General features: G+C 30.1%; 1 protein-coding gene across 1 annotated transcript; it reads right to left on the bottom strand.

Moving 5' to 3' along the window:
• Window positions 1-1,882: 1,882 nt before the first annotated feature.
• LOC143072087 (DNA-directed RNA polymerase III subunit RPC3-like) lies at window positions 1,883-21,117 on the bottom strand. The gene is made up of 15 exons (XM_076246872.1): window positions 20,933-21,117; window positions 18,012-18,273; window positions 17,253-17,396; window positions 16,036-16,118; window positions 15,089-15,193; window positions 14,609-14,701; window positions 13,385-13,465; window positions 12,876-12,927; window positions 10,778-10,838; window positions 9,727-9,793; window positions 9,130-9,213; window positions 7,935-8,036; window positions 4,693-4,742; window positions 3,026-3,175; window positions 1,883-2,006 (listed from the first exon to the last, which is right to left on the bottom strand). Exons 1-15 carry the CDS (start codon window positions 21,077-21,079, stop codon window positions 1,895-1,897), a joined length of 1,593 nt encoding a protein of 530 aa, XP_076102987.1. The 5' UTR covers window positions 21,080-21,117; the 3' UTR covers window positions 1,883-1,894.
• Window positions 21,118-21,123: the final 6 nt, after the last annotated feature.

Below are 21,123 nucleotides of genomic sequence, written 5' to 3' on the forward strand. Positions count from 1 at the left end.
TTGGTTTCAGTGTTATAAGCCAAAATCTTCATTTTACTCCTGTGTTTTATTTTTAGCCATGGTGGCCATCTTGGTTGGTTCATCAGGTCATCGGACATATTTTTTTAAAACTAGATACCCCAATTATGATTCTTGCCAAGTTTGGTTAAATTTTTCCCAGTAGTTTCAGAAGAGAATTTTTGTAAAAGTTAACGACGACGGATACGACAGAGACGACGACGAATGCAGGACGCGAAGTGATGCTAAAAATAGTAACCCATTAGTAATAGATATTAACCTCATCCCAAAAGAAAAAGACCAATCAACCATGCTTAACTTAACCTCTTTTCTTGGACAACGTTGCAGGCAAGACAAAAACGATGTCTATTGAATGCTTAAATGGACATGTACACGACTACACATAACAGAATTTGTAAACTAAATGAAGTAATTGCAGTCTGACATATATATAACCTTACAACATCTGAATTTACCAACAAAATAAAGTTGACCTATTACAGTAGTCATGGTTATTGACAGGATCACACAATCAAGTATGTAGGGTTTTATAATGAAGTCATTCAACCATATCAATATGAGGTCAATGAGAGTAGAGCCAGACATGCCAAATGGAAACGGGCATACACCATCTGTATTATGAGAAAATGTATACAAAATATGAATTATCAAGCTCATTTCCCTTCAGATACTTAAAGCTTTATACAAACAGTTTATATTGCCATAGCTGCTGCCAGATTAGCATAAGATTGTCTCACATTTTGTAATATTTCCATAGTTATCAAAGGTACCAGGATTATAATTTAGTAAGCCAGACGCGCGTTTAGTCTACATAAGACTCATCAGTGACACTCATATCAAAATATTTATAAAGCCAACAAGTACAAAGTTGAAGAGCATCATAGCTTGGTCTGCATTACTGTGATAAACTTGATTTTTTTCAAATGTAAGATTCCTCGAAAATGCCTTCTTAACTTTTTTTTTTAAACTCATTTTCATGAATAGTAAAAAATACCATGCTCATTTCATTACAATTACTTATAAATAACGGCAACAGTAGTATACCGCTGTTCAAAACTCATAAATCCATGGACAAAGTCTGGGTAACAAAGTAAAACCAAGGGAAACACATTAAATATAAGAGGAGAACAACGACACAACACTAAAATGTAACACACACAGAAACGGACCAAGCATCAGACAAAATCCCACGAGAATAACAAATATAACATCAAAACCAAATACATGAATTTGGGATAGACAAGTACCGTGACATGTCTTATCGCAATGTGAATTTACACTAAAAAATAAGAGAACAAACGACGCAACATTAAAATGTAAAACACACAGAAACGAACAATAATATGACAATGGCCATATTCCTGACTTGGTACAGGACATTTTTAAAGGAAAAAAATGGTGGGTTGAACCTGGATTTGTGGCATGCCAAACCTCGCACTTTAATGGCAATGTTAAATATAACATTGAAATGACAACAAAATATTACAGGACTACAATACAAATAAATAGGAGAACGTATTAGACAAAAAAACACATGATTAATAGATAACAAAAAGCATCAGATTTAAAATTCAATACGCCAAAAAATTCAAATGGTTTAAAAAAAAATTCAAATGGTGTTAAAATTCAATATGCCAATACTTATACTTCAAGTACTTTTAAGCTTCCATGCTAGGAGTTGTTTCATAGAAATAATTGGGAACTATATGTCAATGTGTATATATTTAGTAGGTAGCTTATCTGTCCACTTTCTGTTTGGATGCTGGTGCCTTAGGAAAGAATTGGAACAAGTTCAAATCTTTACAAAAACCCTAAACAGTTTTTATAGTTATGGTGTGTTCTTTCTTTAAAAGCAAATACAAAGCAGATAATATATTTATTTTTTCTTCTTCTGTGTACATTTTAAAAGTCTGTCTTGATTGGCATAAAATAAGTACATTTCTAGTACAAACATAGTATCGTCAATCTGTATCTCACTAGTCTCCAACCTGTAAAAAAAAGATAAAATATGTGAATGGTATTTACAAATAATTATCTGAATAAAAAAGACAGTTAATACTAGAATAAGTTTATCTTAAACTGTTTAATGTCACCCCTCTGGGAGTAATGAGGGTTTTGGTGTGGGGTCCGGAATTTTAGATTCTTTTTAAATTTATAGGATAATTTTCATCATCTTAAAAATGAAATGATTGTATTATTAAATTTTCATGTAATTTGGTGATTTCTTTATTCTGTACATGGTACATTTCTGTAATCAGAATAATAACCATCTTCTTTTATTTTTCAACAGTTATTCTTCATACTTCAACACCCTATTTTTCCCTATTATTTATATTTTTTGCTCATTTATCTGTATACCATTATTTTTTTTGCCAATATTCCCTATTCTGCATACCCCATTCAGACACTCTTTAATTGTCTGTTCTATTTCATATTGTCCCATAAATCGACAAACTTACAAGTAAAAGGACAAACAAGGTGAAAAAGGCAAAATAGCTACAAGGGAAGTTTCTGAAAATTGAAATTTAAAAGACTAATTTATTTCTATGTAATGTCTAAAATACAAAGGCAAAATGTCTTGGTCAATAATATCCAAGTATTGGTTTATTAAAATATGGAGATTAATTTTAAATATGTATTTGACAGTTAAGAGTAGTAGATACTGATGTATAGACTGTTTTTTTCCAGAAGTTACATGTAGTATTATACGTAACTAACCCTATATGGTAAATAACCCCATATTTTTAGGACACCCCATACCAAATATATATATAGTCACCACATGTAGTCCTTTAACCAATCATATCCCCGTAAATCTATAGGAGGTAAGATAAAACATAATACAGATTTGTAAACAAAGTAGATTAAAGAAACGTTACAGAATAATTCAAATTCTGTATCATCTGTATCAGGCAGGAAAAACTAGAACTCAGAACAAAATATTAGCTTTTTTTTTTCCTAGTTTGAAATATCTGATAGTGTAGATTCTAATGAGGTATATGCCTACATTTGAACTGTCCTTTTAACTGTGTCTATCTGATCCCTCTCTGTGGGTGTTATGGTCTGTTCTATTTCATCTTTCTGTGTATCATCTCCTCCTGCCTGATCAATGGAGGCTATTATTGCATCTACCCTCTCTTGTTTATCTAGCAACCGCCTGTAAATGTATTTCAGGTTAAAAGGTATTCTTTTAAATGAGATATGGCACCATATTAACAGAAAATATGTGTATATATAAATAAATCACATACTGTGATTCTGTTTATTTTCATTGCTTCCAATTTTGTAAGATGAGAACAAAAAGTTTTTAGATACATGTATAAACAAAAATTCTCCACACCATTTTAAAAGAAATATCTGTTTTGTTGAACTTTTCAAATAATGTTCTACATTTATAGCGAACCCAATTGAACCTTTCCATAGATTCACCTGAAAGTTACCTGTCCATTTAAACTTTTGGTAGTTCTATTGTCTCATCTAACAAATACAACAGGTATTGTTCTCTGTATAGTTTATTCACTCAGACCTTTAAATTTCTTCTAAGAGAAATCTATCACTCATTGATTAATCTACCTGAGTAAAAAATTAACTATTAAATTAGATGGAAATAACATGTTTACTATTTATAAAAAAAACTGTATATGAGTTTGAATGTATTATATTTTCAATCTGTTGAATGTTAACACAGATTCAAACATTAATAAAAGTTGATTTCTGAAAAAAAAATCAACATTATTCCTATTTCGAAAAAAAAATTGATAAAAAAAAAAAAAAAATGTTGATGTTTATATATTAAGGCCTTCTTAACGTATTCTATAACTAAACAAAAACTAAAAGATGCAAATTTTCATACGAACAATACTTTTTTTTTAAAAACAAACTTTTTATGATTAAATTAAAATTGAAAAAAATATTTGATTTATTTTAATAAACATCAAATCACAGGCATTTTTTTTATGTGAAACATGTAATTTCCATCAATTTAGCAGATAAACTTTTTACTCTGGTAGATTAATCAATGAGTGATAGATTTCTCTTAGAAGAAATTTAAAGGTCTGAGTGAATAAACTATACAGAGAACAATACCTGTTGTATTTGTTCAATGGGACAATAGAACTGCCAAAAGTTTAAATGGACAGGTATTTATCAGGTGAATCTATGGAAAGGTTCAATTGGGTTCGCAATAAACAGAAAAAATAAAACATCCATTAAATGACTATAGATCATTGTGTTTCCTCCACACTGATATGGTAAAACATCAGCTTTAAAGCTTGTTTCACAATGTGTCAAGAGGTTTTTTGCATTGTCTGACTTAGAAATTTATAATCATTTAAAATAACCCATGCAAATGTGTAAAAATCACAAGTCTACATATTAATGCCCTGAAAATTGTTTTTTGTTGTTTTTCACACAAAGTAATCATTTCTTTTACAGGTAAATCAAAATTGGGAAAAAAAAATGTAGATAATTGAGATTTTTTTCTCGACCTAATTTCACTTCTTGCAAAAGATGCTGATTTATCTTTGACAATTCCAAATACAACCGATCTAACATGGTCAATACTATTTACTTTGACTTGTGGTTTATATAAGAGTAACATTCATAATGTTGAAATGAATAAAGGAATAATTTGCTACTTCTTTATAAAGATCTATATAACCATTATAAACCAACCTATGTTCTGTCAATTCATTATCTTTTCTTAATGTTGCATTATACATTGCCTGCAAAAAAATTAAAACATAAACTGTTTCTCACCATGTTTGTTATTGAAATTGTAGAGGGTACCCTCATTATTTTTCAAAATAATAATTTACCTAAACCATATTAATATGAAATTTTTATTTCAAAATAGAATATTAACAGATACATATCAAAATCAAATATTTCATTACAAATTTCTTCTTCCTTTTGCTAGCATTGCATCACTTTAAATTCAATAAAATTGAGAATGGAAATAGGGAATGTGTAACAGGGGCAACAACCCAACCATAGAACAGACAACAGCAGAAGGTCACCAATAGGTCTTCAATGCAGCGAGAAACTCCTGCACCAGGAGGCATCCTTCAGTTGGCCACCTCAACAAATATCTATACTAGTTCAGTGATAATGGACGTCATACTAAACTCCAAATAATACACAAGAAACTATAATTAAAAACTAGAGGCTCTCAAGAGCCTGTGTCGCTCACCTGTTAATGTGTTTACTGATGTCGGCCATCTTTGTTGGTAGGCGGGGTCATTAGACACTCTTTTTAAAAATAGATACCCTAGTATTATGATTGTGGCCAAGTTTGGTTAAATTTGGCCAAGTAGTTTTAGAAAAGATTTTTATACAAGTTACAAAAATGAGGAAAAGTTGTTTAATATTGACTCTAAAGGGCAATAACTCCTTAGGGGGTCCTCTAACAATTTTGATCATGCTGACTTATTTGTAGATCTTACTTTGCTGAACATTATTGCTGTTTACAGTTTATCTCTATCTATAATAGTATTCAAGATAATAAGCAAAAACTGCAAAATTTTCTTAAAATAACCAATTTAAGGGCAGCAACCCAACAACAGGTTGTCCGATTCAACTGAAAATTTGTGAGGGGATATATCGTATTCTGATGGACATTAAAATCTTGAAAGATTTGCCCTAAATGTCTTGGTTTCAAAGATATAAAGCAAAAACTGCATTTTACCACTATGTTCTAATTTTAGCCATGTCGGCCATTTTGTTTGGTAGGCTGGGTCATCGGACACATTTTTTAAACTATAAACCACAATGATAATTGTCGCCAAGGTTGATTAAATTTGGCAAAGTAGTTTTAGAGAAGAAGATTTTTAGAAAAGTTACAAAAAATGATGAAAAGTTGTTAAAAATTGACTATAAAGGGCAATAACTCCTTAAGGGGTCGACTGGCAATTTTGGTCATGTTGACTTATTTGTAGGTCTTACTCTGCTGAACATTATTGCTGTTTACAGTTTATCTCTATCTATAATAGTATTCAAGATAATAACCAAAAACTGCAAAATTTCCTTAAAATAACCATTTCAGGGGCAGCAACCCAACAACAGGTTATCCGATTCGTCTGAAAATTTCAGGGCAGATAGATCTTCACCTGATAAACAATTTTAACCCACGTCAGATTTGCTCTAAATGCTTTGGTTTTTGAGTTATAAGCCAAAAACTGCATTTTACCCCTATGTTCTATTTTTAGCCATGGCGGCCATCTTGGTTGGTTTGACGGGTCACGCCACACATTTTTTAAACTAGATATCCCAAGGATGATTGTGGCCAAGTTTGGTAGAATTTGGCCCAGTAGTTTCAGAGGAGAAGATTTTTGTAAAAGTTTACAGACGACGGACGACGGACGACGGACGCAGGACGACGGACGACGGACGCCAAGTGATGAGAAAAGCTCACTTGACCTTTCAGGTCAGGTGAGCTAATAATACAAGACTAACAAAGTCCAGAGGCTCCTGACTTGGGATAGGCCCAAAAAGGCGACTGGGTTAAACATTTTTTTGAGATGTCAACCCCCCCCCCCCCTATACCTTTAGCCAATAAAGAAAAGTAAACACTTAACAATAAGTACAGTAAAATTCAGTTCAAGAGAAGTCTGAGTCCGATGTCAGAAGAGGTAACAAAAGATAATAAACAAATTGACATAAAAACATAAATAACAACAGACTACTACTGACATGCCAGCTCCAGACCTCAATCAAACTGATTGAAAGATTATGTCTATCAGGCACAATCCCTCACGTTCACAAGGCTTTGAAAAAAATGAAGAAGTCACCTGGACACCAGCTTATGCATAACAATCTGCAAAACTACAAAACATGATCTGTTATTTGATCTGTTTTGGTGTTTCATACTGCTGCATGTGTTTTGTTTTAGCTAAAGATTCTTCAAACACTAATGTGATGAATATATATGACAGTATTTCACTCAAGGAAGCGACTCTTTTAATTTCAAAGTTGTATTCTTAAGTGATATCTATAAGTGCAGATTTTCTGCACACTCTAACTGTATACATTGTTTGTTTCTCCACACTCTAACTGTATACATTGTTTGTTTCTGCACACTCTAACTGTATACATTGTTTGTTTCTGCACACTCTAACTGTATACATTGTTTGTTTCTCCACACTCTAACTGTATACATTGTTTGTTTCTGCACACTCTAACTGTATACATTGTTTGTTTCTGCACACTCTAACTGTATACATTGTTTGTTTCTCCACACTCTAACTGTATACATTGTTTGTTTCTGCACACTCTAACTGTATACAATGTTTATGTTTGTATTTATGTTTGAGATTTACACGTTCTATTCTGTTTCTTGTTTATGTCAACACCACAATTTTTACAATTGTTTTCCTGTGATTTTAAGACTTTTAAAGCGTTCAAGAATCATTTACAAGCATCTTCAATTTCTAAGTGATGTTGAAAATACCGTAAACAATCACACACCCTTTAAAATAACTGGTGTTTTACTACATATATTCAACAAGTAAGAAAAGTTTTCCTAAAATCGACAGGTGCAGAAAATTTACCAGTGCTAACTTTACAAGGCAAATTACAGTAAATTGACATTAGGCAGAACTCAACATTCTATATATTTCTGCACCTTAGTCAGATTGTCTCTTTTTATAGTGTTTATAAAGGTAAATCTGCAATTTACCCCTTATGATCTATTTTTAGCCATGCTGGTCTGCAGGCAAGGTCATTGGAGAGATTTTAAAAACAAGATAACATAATGATGATTGTAGCCAAATAGTTTCAAAGAAGATTTTTGTAATTTAACAGAAGATTTACAATCGATGCCAAGTGATGAAAAAAGCTCACTTGGCCCTGTGGCCCTTTAAGTGAGCTAAAGCGTAAGAAATAGTTTAGAACATTTAACTCATATCTTATTTATATACCTTATAAGATCTTTCTAGTACATGTTGAGCCAGTTTATGTATATCTACTTTAAACAGATAGAATGTTCTAGAAGGAGCATGATCTGGAGTTTTCGCTATCTCCTGAAAGTAAGCAATACATTATCATCAACAAATTCATACTTCAATGTGTATGTGAAAATAAAGTATACAACAAATCGTAACTAATACGAATGCACATTGATATACATATACATGTGCAGTTTTATATCAGGGAATTTTGTCAACTACATAATGATATTTTGTGAAATGTTATGGAACGAACTGTTACGTAGTAGACACAGAACTAAGAAGGATTGAATTCGCATATTTTCAAGAAATTCTCACTTCTTGCGAGAAGATATTATTTTTACATAAAATGTCAATGTATTAAATTATCCTAAATATCAGAAATCTCAAATACTGTTGCAGTTTCTTTCTTTTCTTTTTCAGGCAATTGTATGTAAAACTATGTACTGTAAATTCAGACATTATTGTGATGTTTTTTTCTAATAATGTGAAAATTGCATCAGGGTTATAATCGCAATAATTTAAACTAGCAATTTGAAATTTTTTATATGAATTAAACAGGATTTTTCTCAATATCGCAAAAATTAAAATTGCATTTAAGTCTTAAATGACAAAATAGCAATAATAAATGTATGCAATAATTTCTGAATTTACAGTATTTTATGGCAAGCCTAATATTTGCATGCATTTTATAAGCCCAATGACCATATTTTAAGTCAAACTAAATTCACATGGATCAATGCCTACATTAGCTTTGTAGTTCATCATTGCAAAATTCATGATACATGTATGTGCAATATACGCCCAACTAAAATGTGCGTAAATTCAGCTCTTTGAAAAGAATTGAAGAGTTTTTTACTGTATGGTCTGTCATTTGCATTTTAAAACAGCACTCATTGTTCAGCTCAGTCAATCTTTTCAGATAGCAGTATGCCAAAAAACGTGGAGAAGCGATTTTCTTTTAAAAAAAAAATGTTTTCCTCACTTTTGAGGCCCATTTATATTGAGATTGACCCATGATATGATCAGTTGATAAAAGACTCCTCATTTATGTCAATTGTCGCAATAAAATAGTTCAACTTCAGCATTTTCTTCTTTACGCAGAGTTAAGTTTATAGACATTTATCTATATTTCTAATACTAATAGCTTCCTATTTTTCAAACTTACTGAGGTGGTTATAAATTTCTGGGAAAACATATTATACAACAGTTCCTTAGCTTCTTTTGCTGAGATCATTGCAAAATCTTCAATCTATAATTTAAAAAAAAATATTTATGTACATTAATATTTATATCTAAGTTAAAGCAACTCTAACCAGAAAAAATGTTGCATATTTATTGAAAATTCTTATTTTGCCATTAGTCATAAAAATAAATGACCAATTTCTTATTTTTTTTATTTGATGCCATTCATGTAAAACTCATCTTCACTAGTCGAGGTTTATGATCATACCTTCTACTCTCCAATATCTCATGGATCACAAATGCTGACTTAATCTGCCAAGGGTGAAGAAGATTAAGTATGAACCATTATATTCATATATAATTAGCTTGCAAAGATTTATGAAACTCAGTTATAACAATATTTAATTTTTGCAAGGTAATTTTTTCACCAATTTGACCATGTTGACCTTTGCCTAAATTTTATAATTAAGGAAAACCAGAATCACTTACTAGAAAAAAACATAAAAATAACAAGTTGCAACCAGGTTTTGCGCTTCAAAATCTCAAAATTTCACATTTCACTTTTTTAAAGTACATTTACCTGCTTCTGTTCTACATGCTTTTTCAACAATAGCACTCTAAATATTCTTAGACATTTTGATCCAAACCTGCAAAAGAAGTGATAAGTACATTTTAAATGTAAATGAAGCTTTTGAACAGTGATTTATACAAAGATAATGGAGAATGTATCCATTGATGCACCCTCTTGCATATAATGTTATAATTTTATAAAGGGACACATCTCTAGAACAGTAAAAGTAACACTACACAAACTTGTTTAAGTTTTGTGAAGTTTCATAAAATTTGGTTGACACAAACTTAAGTTAGAGAATGGGAAATGAAATGAAAAATCAGCATTTTTTCCTTTTGTAATGCAGCTCAACACTAGAATCCACCTAATTTCAAACTTGATCAGTGGTTTGTGGTAGTTAGCATTGTGTATAAGATTTATAACATTTGGGTGAGGCAAACTTCAGTTTCAAGTACAGGAACGAAAAATTCAGCAATTTTTCTATTTGAAAAGTTTTTTTTAAATGTCATTGTTTTCTTAATATTTTTTTGCTTGAAACTTCTATTTTAGGAAAAAAAGTTAAACGTTAGCATATGCAACAAAAACAGTATCTATTGGCATACATTTAGATTTAATGTCTTATATCATTTTCAAGCACTCATATTATATCTCTTTTTATTCAAAAGTGTATTTTGATATAGTTTTATATAGTTTTCTATATGATGTATGTTCATTTTGTTTTTTGTTCTTTTAATATTTTTGTTGTGCTATATCTGTTTTTATTGGACATGATTTTCAATGCCCCCTTGGTATCTTCCCTGCCTATTTTTAACTTACCTTTCTAATACAACTGATTCCAAATGAGAGGTAACTTCTTCCCTGTCTATTTTTAACTTACCTTTCTAATACAACTGATTCCAAATGAGAGGTAACTTCTTCCCTGTCTATTTTTAACTTACCTTTCTAATACAACTGATTCCAAATGAGAGGTAACTTCTTCCCTGTCTATTTTTAACTTACCTTTCTAATACAACTGATTCCAAATGAGAGGTAACTTCTTCCCTGTCTATTTTTAACTTACCTTTCTAATACAACTGATTCCAAATGAGAGGTAGCTATTTGAGTTAGTGCTTTATATATATCTGATTCTGTTAAGGAATAATACTATGCTTTCTTTCATCTGACCAATCTATCATTATATGCAATGCCTTGGATGGAAATCAGCCTTATGTGAGTGCATGTATACATGTACATAAATTTGATTGATTTTGGAACACTTCAATGCACAATTAAAGATGAATTTTGGTCTGTTATATTGATTTTCTTGAACAGCTTAATTGTGAAACAGTTACAAACTTTCAATAGAGATTTTTTCAACTTGAAATATGTTAAAAGATATTCATAAGGTCTATTTCTATCAGACGCAACTCGTGTTATAAAATAAATGCTGATTTAATCAATTCATATAGGTTCAAAATAAAGGACAAGGTACGATAAGGCCTGTTTTTGGCCCCCTTATTTCCTCATATTCTGTTTTGGAAAGCTACTTTTCATGTTAAAATATTCCCTTAGGTTTGAAGTTTGTTTGGCTGAACTTCAAAACCATTAATTTTCAGAAAATGGGTGAGGTTAGGGGGGTTAAAGGGCATCTATAATGCCAAAAGAAGGGAAAATTACAATTTTAGGTCATTGTTTCTTAAAATCTAATAGGGTGCGCCTACATGACCCAGAGAAAATTATGTCGATTTAGACAGCAAAAACTGTTCTAATGACTTTCGAATATTCTTGGGTCACATTGGCGCAGGCATATCAAAACAAAAAAAATGTTGTACAAAACACCTGAAGAGTGAATAATAATTACAATATTTGAATAATAACAGAAAGTTTACCCCCCTCACCTCACCCAGTTGCTAAAATTAGTGGTTTTGAAGTTCATCCTAACAAACTTCAAGCATTAGGAAATATTTTAACATAATAAGTAGCTTTCAAAACAGAATTTGAAAATTGAGAAAATATAACTTTTCACAAAAAAAAAAGGTTATGGATTATGCATAATAGTAGTTTCTGTTTTAATGTAAGGCTTTGTATTGTATTTTAACTCTGTATTATATTGGTTATGTATTTTAATTGTTCTGTTGAACCAACATCCTTTATGTCACCAAAACAAGACAGTTCCCTAGATTCTGTCTTTGTCAGTGGCATCAAATTTAATGGGTTTAGTCTGTAACCTAGTAACTAATAAGTGGTTCATCCAGTCAATGTTAAACCAACTCAAATATGATAGTAGGAAACAAGAAACATTTTGTAGCTATTGTTAAATCAAAGGGAGTAAAATGTTTATTGTTAACATTAATTTTACAAATATTTTACTATCTTTCATCATTCCTACCCTCAATTATGTCCTTTTTCACATCATATTGATTCGATGTCTATGCTAAGATCAGCAATTCATTGAAGCAATAATTTTTTAACTCTTTAATTTCCTATATGTACACCAGCAATGCATTTACTTAAAATGCATTTTAAAATACATGTAGAATGGTTTCAGATTGAGATTTGGAATCAGCTATTTCCAAACAAACTATGAAATTTCCATAAAGATCTCTGATTTTGATTTGTCTTGTCTTTCGAGCCAGAATGACTACAGTTCAAAGACATTTGGAATTCAAAGACAAATTTTAATGAGTTTGCATTATCAGTTCTACAAATTCAGACATAACTTTGTCTAATTGCAGTTGACATGTATGTATATAATTATGTTGTATAATAAAATCAGATGGGATTCTGTCAGAAATCTACATAAAAAAATCACAATCTGTTTCCTGGAGATATCAAACCTTTTACCTTTTCATCACCAACCAATCAACAGAGACCTTTCCCTTAACTAATTTTTGTATCTATTTTTCAAAAATCAAAGGAGAAACTCTTTGTAAAATTGATATACATTGAATGTCATAAAATGTATCCAAAAAAAAAGTCAAGAATTTGTTACTAACAAAACCTAGAATTTTTTAATTTTTTTAATCAATTTTTTAAATGTAAAAATTCATTATTGTTGTATGTAAAAATTCATCGTTCTAGTATGTAAACATTCTTTGTTGTTGTATGTAAAAATTAATCATTCTAGTATGTCAAAATTCATCGTTGTAGTATGAAGAAGATATACGTAGAAAGGATACTGACAACATACATTCCTCCGCCACTTTCATCAACTTTACTTATAAAACATGTCTATAAAATAAAAATACATCAAGAATAATTTATAATGATTTAACTGTTCAATTTTGTAATTTCTTTAAAATCAAGCTAAAGGAAAACTTGTATCCTTTTTAACATCAATCTTCAAAAGATAGCACTCCCAAAAAAAGATGAAAATCTTACTCTGTGTGAATGCTTTATGATTCATTAACTAATAAAAGAATCTTTAGTATTTAAATACTTCTGTGAAAATAAACTTGTCACTTAATATCCTATAATTAAACATCTTATGACATAATTGAATTCAACACGACGACATTATGAGTGTACACAAACCACACATTCTAATGATAAACTAAGTCCAAATTTATGTCAGCTTATAAACCTTTGAAGAACTACAAAATCAGATGTTTAAAAAAATCACAATCCACAAAAATTGGAACCCATGAAAACTAATGAATCCACAGTATATTGTATTGAGTTAACTTACTGAATCTTCACTAATCATAGACAAATATATCTGTAGTAACTTCCTTGTAAGTCCAAAGTCCTTTGGTAATGCATTAAATATCTAAATAGATTGTAAATAGGTAATTAGTAAATATACAAATTGTACACATATGAGCGCTCATAAGGCAATGTCCTACTCTTTTAAAGATTATTTATTTGCACTGATTTTCAAATGTCCATTGCCAATATAAACCTATGATATAAGCTTCACAAAAATTGTGTGCATGAATTGAACAAATGAGAGCGCTAACTATGCAAATTTTAATTTAATTAATGTTTCCAAGGGGAATAACTATTTTAAAAATAATTGATCAGCACTGATTTTCAAGACATAGCTGATTTAACATGTATAATCTATGATATAAGTTTGATTAAAACCTGGCAAGAATTGTACGGGAGACAGCGCTAACAAAACCTGATTGCAAGGTGACCATCAAGGAAGGAGGCTCTACATTTCAAGGGCATAGGATACAGTTTTGATCCCAAAAAGAAATTTTGATGAAAATTTGCATATAGGCTATTTTTTACCTGATTAAATCAAATATGTAATAAAAAATATACCTTCATGTGCTACTTTTTAAGTAAAATGAGGTCGAAATTACAGACATTTACTCAAAATTCGGATTTGTGGACGTATTTTTCCTTCTGACAGAAATAGGTAACTTTTTTGTTTTTTTAAAAGATAAACACAGAAGCTGTTTTTTGTTAAATTATTCATAATTTCTCTTTTATATATATATATATATAAGTATCCTATAAATTTATGAAATATTTTGTTTAGAAATAACTAAAATTTATCAAATGTTCATGAATGAAGAAAAAAATGCAATTTTTTGCTGTATATTTATCAAATTAAAGAAAGATCACTATTGATGTTTTCATGAAAATTGGTACAAATAATCTTCATACGTAATCAAACCAAAAGTCATTTGAAAAAAAGAGGGGTCCATGAACTTGATTAAAAGTTAAATCAATTTGAATGACAAAAATCAGTTGAAAAATGCTTCTTTACCCAATATGTCACAGATTGACGTCGTGAAAATAACATTTTACATTAGCAACGTCATTTACCTCCCCTGTAACAGAATCGTATGCCATTAACCTCCTTGATCTTAAATGTTCTTACCTCAGTTAATGTAACAGCATTAGTAATAGTACTGTATGGGTCAGACTTTAATTCACAGACACGTAGTAATGTTCTTACCTCAGTTAATGTAACAGCATTAGTAACAGTACTGTATGGGTCAGACTTTAATTCACAGACACGTAGCAACGTTCTTAATACTTCTCCAGCCTTCTGTGGAAAAAAAATACAGACCCTAAATAAATATTTATCTTATGTATTCTTAGAGTTTCCTCTTGTTCATTTACTCTTTGTTCCAATTTACACATGATTTTTCTTCTGTTTGGACTCTTTAAACTAATTCTTTTTGCTGGAAATGTACAATCCTTCAAGATGAAGCTAATTTTGAGATGAAATGTTTTATTTATTTTTCTACAGATACTAATTTCTGTTGCTTTGATATATTTTTTTTAGTACAGATCCAACTTAAATTAGTATAACCCCTAATAAAATAAAATTTTAAGACATTTGTCTACTAGTATCTTTAAAATATGTAAAGCAGCCATCAATAATTGAAAATGTGTGTATTTGTAGAACTTAAAAAGCATGACTGGTACTAACCTTATCTACCTTACTGGCTATAGCAGTTATCATAAGTTGATCTCTCATGTATTGATGGAACCTGTCAAAGTTTGCTTTCCAGTAGATTCCAGCATCATCAGGTTCCTTAAAGAAAAAAGAAAATTAAAACTGAGAATACATATCATATTTTAGGTACAAATAAATGATTAATTTCTTTGTCGATAGACATTTCAAGGCCAATCAACATATGAACAGGACAATCATTATTTTCAGTACAAATAATTAATGATTAACTTTCTTTGTCCATAGAACTTTTCAGGGCTAACCAACCTATGAACACAGAACAATCATTAATTAATCTATTTCTATCAGTTTTACTAAAGAAAGAAGGTTCATTTTAAAGATTATGCTACAAGAGATTTTTATTTCAAACACTGATTTGAAAAAAAAACCACAACAAAGACTCCCTTCCCTTAAAACAAAATACCATTCCATAAAAAACGCAAGATTTTTTTGGATTGGATTAATGTATCTACTATTTACAATTTTTCTCAAGTACAAGTAAAATAGCATATTCAAGAAAATTTTTTTCAAGAATCAACCACTATGGATATTGACTCTTGACTAAGTCACATGTAAATCATTATGTATTCATTTTTTGTGTATTTCATTATCATATTTATCTTAATTATGAATCTGTGTTTCTGAGACTCTTTTTTAAGCACAATACATACACGACATGTCAACAACTAGTTTGTTGTTAAAAAACACATAAGATAAACATATTGCTTATCATTTTTCATAGATTTTTTTGTTAAATACATGTAGTTTTAAAAACTACCTTCTAGACATAATTGCCATTTTGTGTATCTCCTCTTTTAATGTTCATTTTATGATAAGCCAATAAAATACTTGGACAAATTGTGTGCATGGACCTTACTGCACTCTATACAACTTATGATGAACCTTTCAGAGAATAAAATTACCTCTTTTTCCGGTGAATCAAGAATTCTTCTTTTTTTCAATGATACTGGATTATTGTCTGTAGAGTGTTTTCTTTTTCTACTACCTATTCAAAATAAATCATTGAAACAAATAAAGCAAATACACATACATTTCAAATTTCTATTTTTACTTATATGGCTTATTTTTGTATTGTACTTTTTCATCATAATGTTTCTTTCATAGATTGGAGCCTCTCTAAGTTATCACATTTCCTAATTAACAGCTGCTCCATGAATGCATGCTACGCCTGTCATTTTTTCAAAGAATAAAGTTCAATAACTTTTCAATTTCATATCAGAAATCACGAAAAAAACTAAAGGGAGGTTATCTTAATAGATATAAACCAGTCATCAAAGTTTCATGATAACTACTCAAAGCCTTCTTCAAAAACTGGAAAATCCCCCCTTTTTTTAATGAATAAAATCATGTAACTCACAATCGTAAAATCTAAAATTTATGAAAAGTGAAATGGAGCTTAGGTCAATAGAAATATATATATAAAAAAAAAACACACAAAGTTTCATAAAAACTGCTGAAAGCATTTTTGAGTTATTGTTTGAAAAACTAGAAAAATTACCCTTTTTTAATAAAAAAAAAACCAGAAAACTCATAACCTTCAAATCTAAAATTTAAAAAAAAACGATACAGAGCTCATGTCAATAGATATTAAGTTCCGCAAAGTTTCATGCATTTTTTTAGTAAATGTCCCACATGTTGAAGACAGGTGGACAGACAGAGAGGGACAGACATACAGGCGGTATACCATAATACATCAGGTAAACAGGCATATAAAAAATGACAATAAGTATTAATGAATATCATTAGGAAATCATCAGGCTTATAGCTAACAGAAGATTTGATAATAAGAACAAGAATGTGTCCACAGTACACGGATACCTCTCACTCACTATTGATTTTTTATGTTCAGTGGACCAAAATGCTTATTTGGCATTAAAATTAGAAAGATCATATCCTAGGGAACATGTGTACTAAGTTCAAGTTGATTGGACTTCAACTTCATCAAAAACTATCATGACCAAAATGTTTAACCTGAGGTACAACAGAATGATGAACAGACACACAGAACGAAAAACATAATGCTCCTAAGTGGGGCATAAATATTAATTTAAAAGCTATTTAATAAAGTCTTCACAAACTTGTAATAGAACTGCATATATTAAGTAAAGTCTACACAAACCTGTGACAGGTATTTTGTATAAATCATCAGTGACGTCTTCACTATTGCTAGTATTGGTTCTATTTTTACATCTCTGTAAGAAATGTGTATTGACCAGACAGTTAAACTTTTCCTGTACAAATGAGCTGGCTATTTCTGGATGACCTGTTAAATAAACATAATCATGATAATGAAAAATGTAATTTAGTTGAATGCATCAAGTCATTTATCATCTTTCTATTTTTGCTGGATAGGTTCATCTCATGACATGTACATGAAAAAGTTTAAGTTTTTACAAGTAAATGAAAAGATTAAGATCAACATAAAAATTTCCACAAAAAATTGTATAAAATTGATATTTGTTTTAAGAATTGAAAATTTTTCCATTTCATATTATCAACCCATTCAACTGCATTGTTGGTCTTGTGGGCTCCACACTCTAGTGTTAGAGATCCTGGGTCTATCCCTGTTCCACTCGACCAAAAGTGTCCAGGTGAGGTCAGGTGACATGCCTTCCTATATATATATATAGCTAAAGACTCATACTTTTATGAACTACCACACAAAATATCCAGATCAACTTTATATATACTCTAATACAACATTTTCAAAGCAGGATTCTTATTTATATATATTTTTTAATAAACTGCTCTAGCTTTTTCAATTAAGATACCTCAATTAATAAAAAAAAACATTGTTTTTTTTTTAATATTACATTGATATCAGGTTATGAAAATGAATTATTTTAAAGATATTAAACATTATCCACAGAGTACCTACCAGCATTAGTTAGGGCTTCATTTAATTTATTAGTAACATTTTTTACAACTTGTGTCATTAACATCTGTCCATTCTGTAAAATCTCCTCCGCAACAAGTTCTGCCGCATCCCCGTATAATGTCTTAGCACAATATATATAATTTGGAAATCTAATCCTCCTTAATATAATTTCAGAATCTATCAAATATTCTAGAGTTCCTTTACTGTCTGTTATGTAATCACAAATATTATGTTGCAGAAGTACACACAAAACTTTCTTTGTCTACAAAATAAAAAAATCAACTACATGATAAACATGATAAAAAAGGAAAAACTAAAATTGCTTAAAAATGCTATCCATGAAGTTCCTTAACTCAAGTATATCGCACTATTGTTGCTCAGGGGTAATACTTATATCATGTATATGATTTCATGAATGTTCTGTTATGAATCCATAACAATTTATTTTTTTCGTAGAGTAAAACTGCTCGTGCCTTGTTCAATTTCTTCCAAAAAATAAAAATAAAACAAACAAGGCCATGCTCTTCATTGCTCTTCTTTGATTGGTAACAAGGTTCTAAAAACACTTAATCCATGGATTGAATGTTGAATGTGTACTGATTGATTTTTAAGTCTGAGACTTATGATTTTTATTAGTTATTTTTGTCTTTGAACAAGCTTTCAGACACTGTGGGTACTCTCAGATCTGTACTGTATCTTCTGTGTTTTAACTTTTAAGTGTATTGTGTATACAATGATATATCTGTATATCATGTATATAGATGCAAATTTGAAATAAATAGAAGACAAGTTTTAAAATATGCTTAAGAAATTAAATAGAAAAGATGGTGTCACAGAACTTATTTTCTAAAGCTTGCTTCAAGTTAAAAAATCTGAATTTCTTTAAATTCCTTTATCAAATTTGACTATTTAACAATGTTTAAATTATCTCCCTTAAACAGTCAGGGATATAACTCTATAGGGTTATTACAGGAAAATAACATACATTTGTTATTGTAGACTAAAAAATCAAAGAACTGTGATAACATATGTATGTTACATGTTTCAAAGGGACAATATACATCATTAGTTTCGTTAAAATTTGTAAAAGTTCTATTGATATTACTTTTGTCTATATGCATACTTAACTATTGAAAGATATAACAGTTCATAGTTTGCCATTTTGCATAAAACATCTATATGTTATCACAGAAAAAATATGCCTGAAATAACTAAAGGGTGTTATCACAGCTTCTCTATATCACTTCAAAGGATTTGCTCAGACATAGATCATGCTTAATTACAATGTATTTTAATTTATTGTAAGAAATAATGACCAGAGCATGTAATGAGGTTCTGCGCAAGTTTCTCAGTAATTCCCAAGTGTCTTTTATAATAAGTTACATTCCTTTAATAACTAAGCCTTGTTATTACAGCTAAGTTTTTCCCTTAATAGCCTCTACTCATTGATTTACCATGGTTAATCAAAAATGAATTACTTTACTTAAGAAATTAATTATCAAGGCTATGCATTTAGTTTCTGCGTATAGTCTCAAGAGTTCCCTAGAGCCCACTATAAATGAAATAATTTTACAAATAACAAACATATGTTTTTACAGATTTAGAATATTTTAGGAAGAAAATCTGTAATAACACACACAAGTTATTTTCTGTAATAACCCTATAGAGTTATATCTCTGACTGTTAAAGTTCCTAGTTGGGAAAATTGATTCGAACAAACCCAAACAATTGGTGTAGGTTAAAACGGTCTTAATAATGCAATAAATCACCTTATTTTTACTTAATTATGTAAAGCAAATAAACAGTCTTATACATTTATTGCCAATCTGTCCCAAATTTTGCAGGCTAATGCAAAGAACTACATGTACACTAATTGTATACATTTACAAGGTGCTCATATACATGTAGTTAATGTATATTAAGCCCTTTATCACTGGTTTTTATAATTGTATTTTGATCTAATGTTGTCCAAGGTTATGGGGATTGTTTCGTACCAACTAACATCATTAACCTGCCACAGCCCTGATTACATGTTCATCCTAGGTCCATTCGCCCTGAGTTTGTTCGCCAATAGAGTCCATTTGGCCTGGGTTCATAATACCATTTTTTTTTAATAAACTAGTCAGCTTAGAATTAATAAAAGCAATGATGTACAAATTGTTAATCATGAAAAGGATTTCAGTACAAATTCATTTATCATGTTTATTATTATACTCTGAGACTACTTTGACACCATCTTCACTAGCCAAGGATTACAATCCACTTCCCTCCTCTTCAGACAAGAGAGACATGGGTGGATTGTAACCCTAGGCTAGCAAAGATGACTAAAACACATGTGTTTAAGGTCTCAGTTATACTACATTGTACATTATATATATATATAATAATTTACTGAATAGAAATATTTTGTTAACAAATATCAAAACTTTAAAGAAAAATACATTTTATTCATGTACATGTATTCTACTATGCAAATCAAAGGGAAAATGATAAATAAGATTCAGCAATACCGAAATATTCAGTGAATTTTACAACGCACGTTATAATTAACATTTAAGTCATATTCTGTTCAAATAATAAACATTATCAGAGGCATATACATTGTATATATGTCTCTGAAATTATGCAAATTTGCAACTAGACAACAATAAGAAAAAAAGAAAAATCAGGCCAATGGCAAACCGGTATTAGGACGAGCAGGTACTTTACAAATTACATGTACTAGAGCGAATACATATGTCAGTGAATCAGGGCAAACAGACCTTTCCCAAGACAGGAGCCTATAATTCACTGGTTATTGTTTGTTGCTGTTAAGCATAAAATAATTTTGTTTTACCACATCTTTTTATATCATGTTTAAAATCATATTTTATGTAATTATGTTTATAAAAATATATAGTTTATTTAGATCAGTAATGCACCTGTTCTAGTGAGAATTTGCTCTTTAATGCAAGGTATCTAAGTGCACAGATATTATCCTTCAATAGATGACATCCAACTGCTTCTGCTACTTCTCCAAAATTATCTTTTAATATGCTTTTGCATAGGTTACTTTTATTATGTGACATGCTGTTTCGTCATTAAATTGGTTGGTAAAATCAAAAGAGATTCC

The sequence above is a fragment of the Mytilus galloprovincialis genome, chromosome 4 (genome assembly GCF_965363235.1).
Source record: "Mytilus galloprovincialis chromosome 4, xbMytGall1.hap1.1, whole genome shotgun sequence".
Taxonomy (NCBI): domain Eukaryota; kingdom Metazoa; phylum Mollusca; class Bivalvia; order Mytilida; family Mytilidae; genus Mytilus; species Mytilus galloprovincialis.

Bases quoted from the DNA above. Each gene is read 5' to 3' on its own strand.
- LOC143072087 (XM_076246872.1), bottom strand. From the start codon at position 21,079: ATGTCACATAATAAAAGTAACCTATGCAAAAGCATATTAAAAGATAAT. The intron at 16,119-17,252 runs GTTTGTGTAGAC...TATTTTGAATAG, and splicing joins ATACAAAATACCTGTCACAG to GTAGTAGAAAAAGAAAACAC. The intron at 3,176-4,692 runs GTTGGTTTATAA...ATACATTTACAG, and splicing joins AATGAATTGACAGAACATAG to GCGGTTGCTAGATAAACAAG.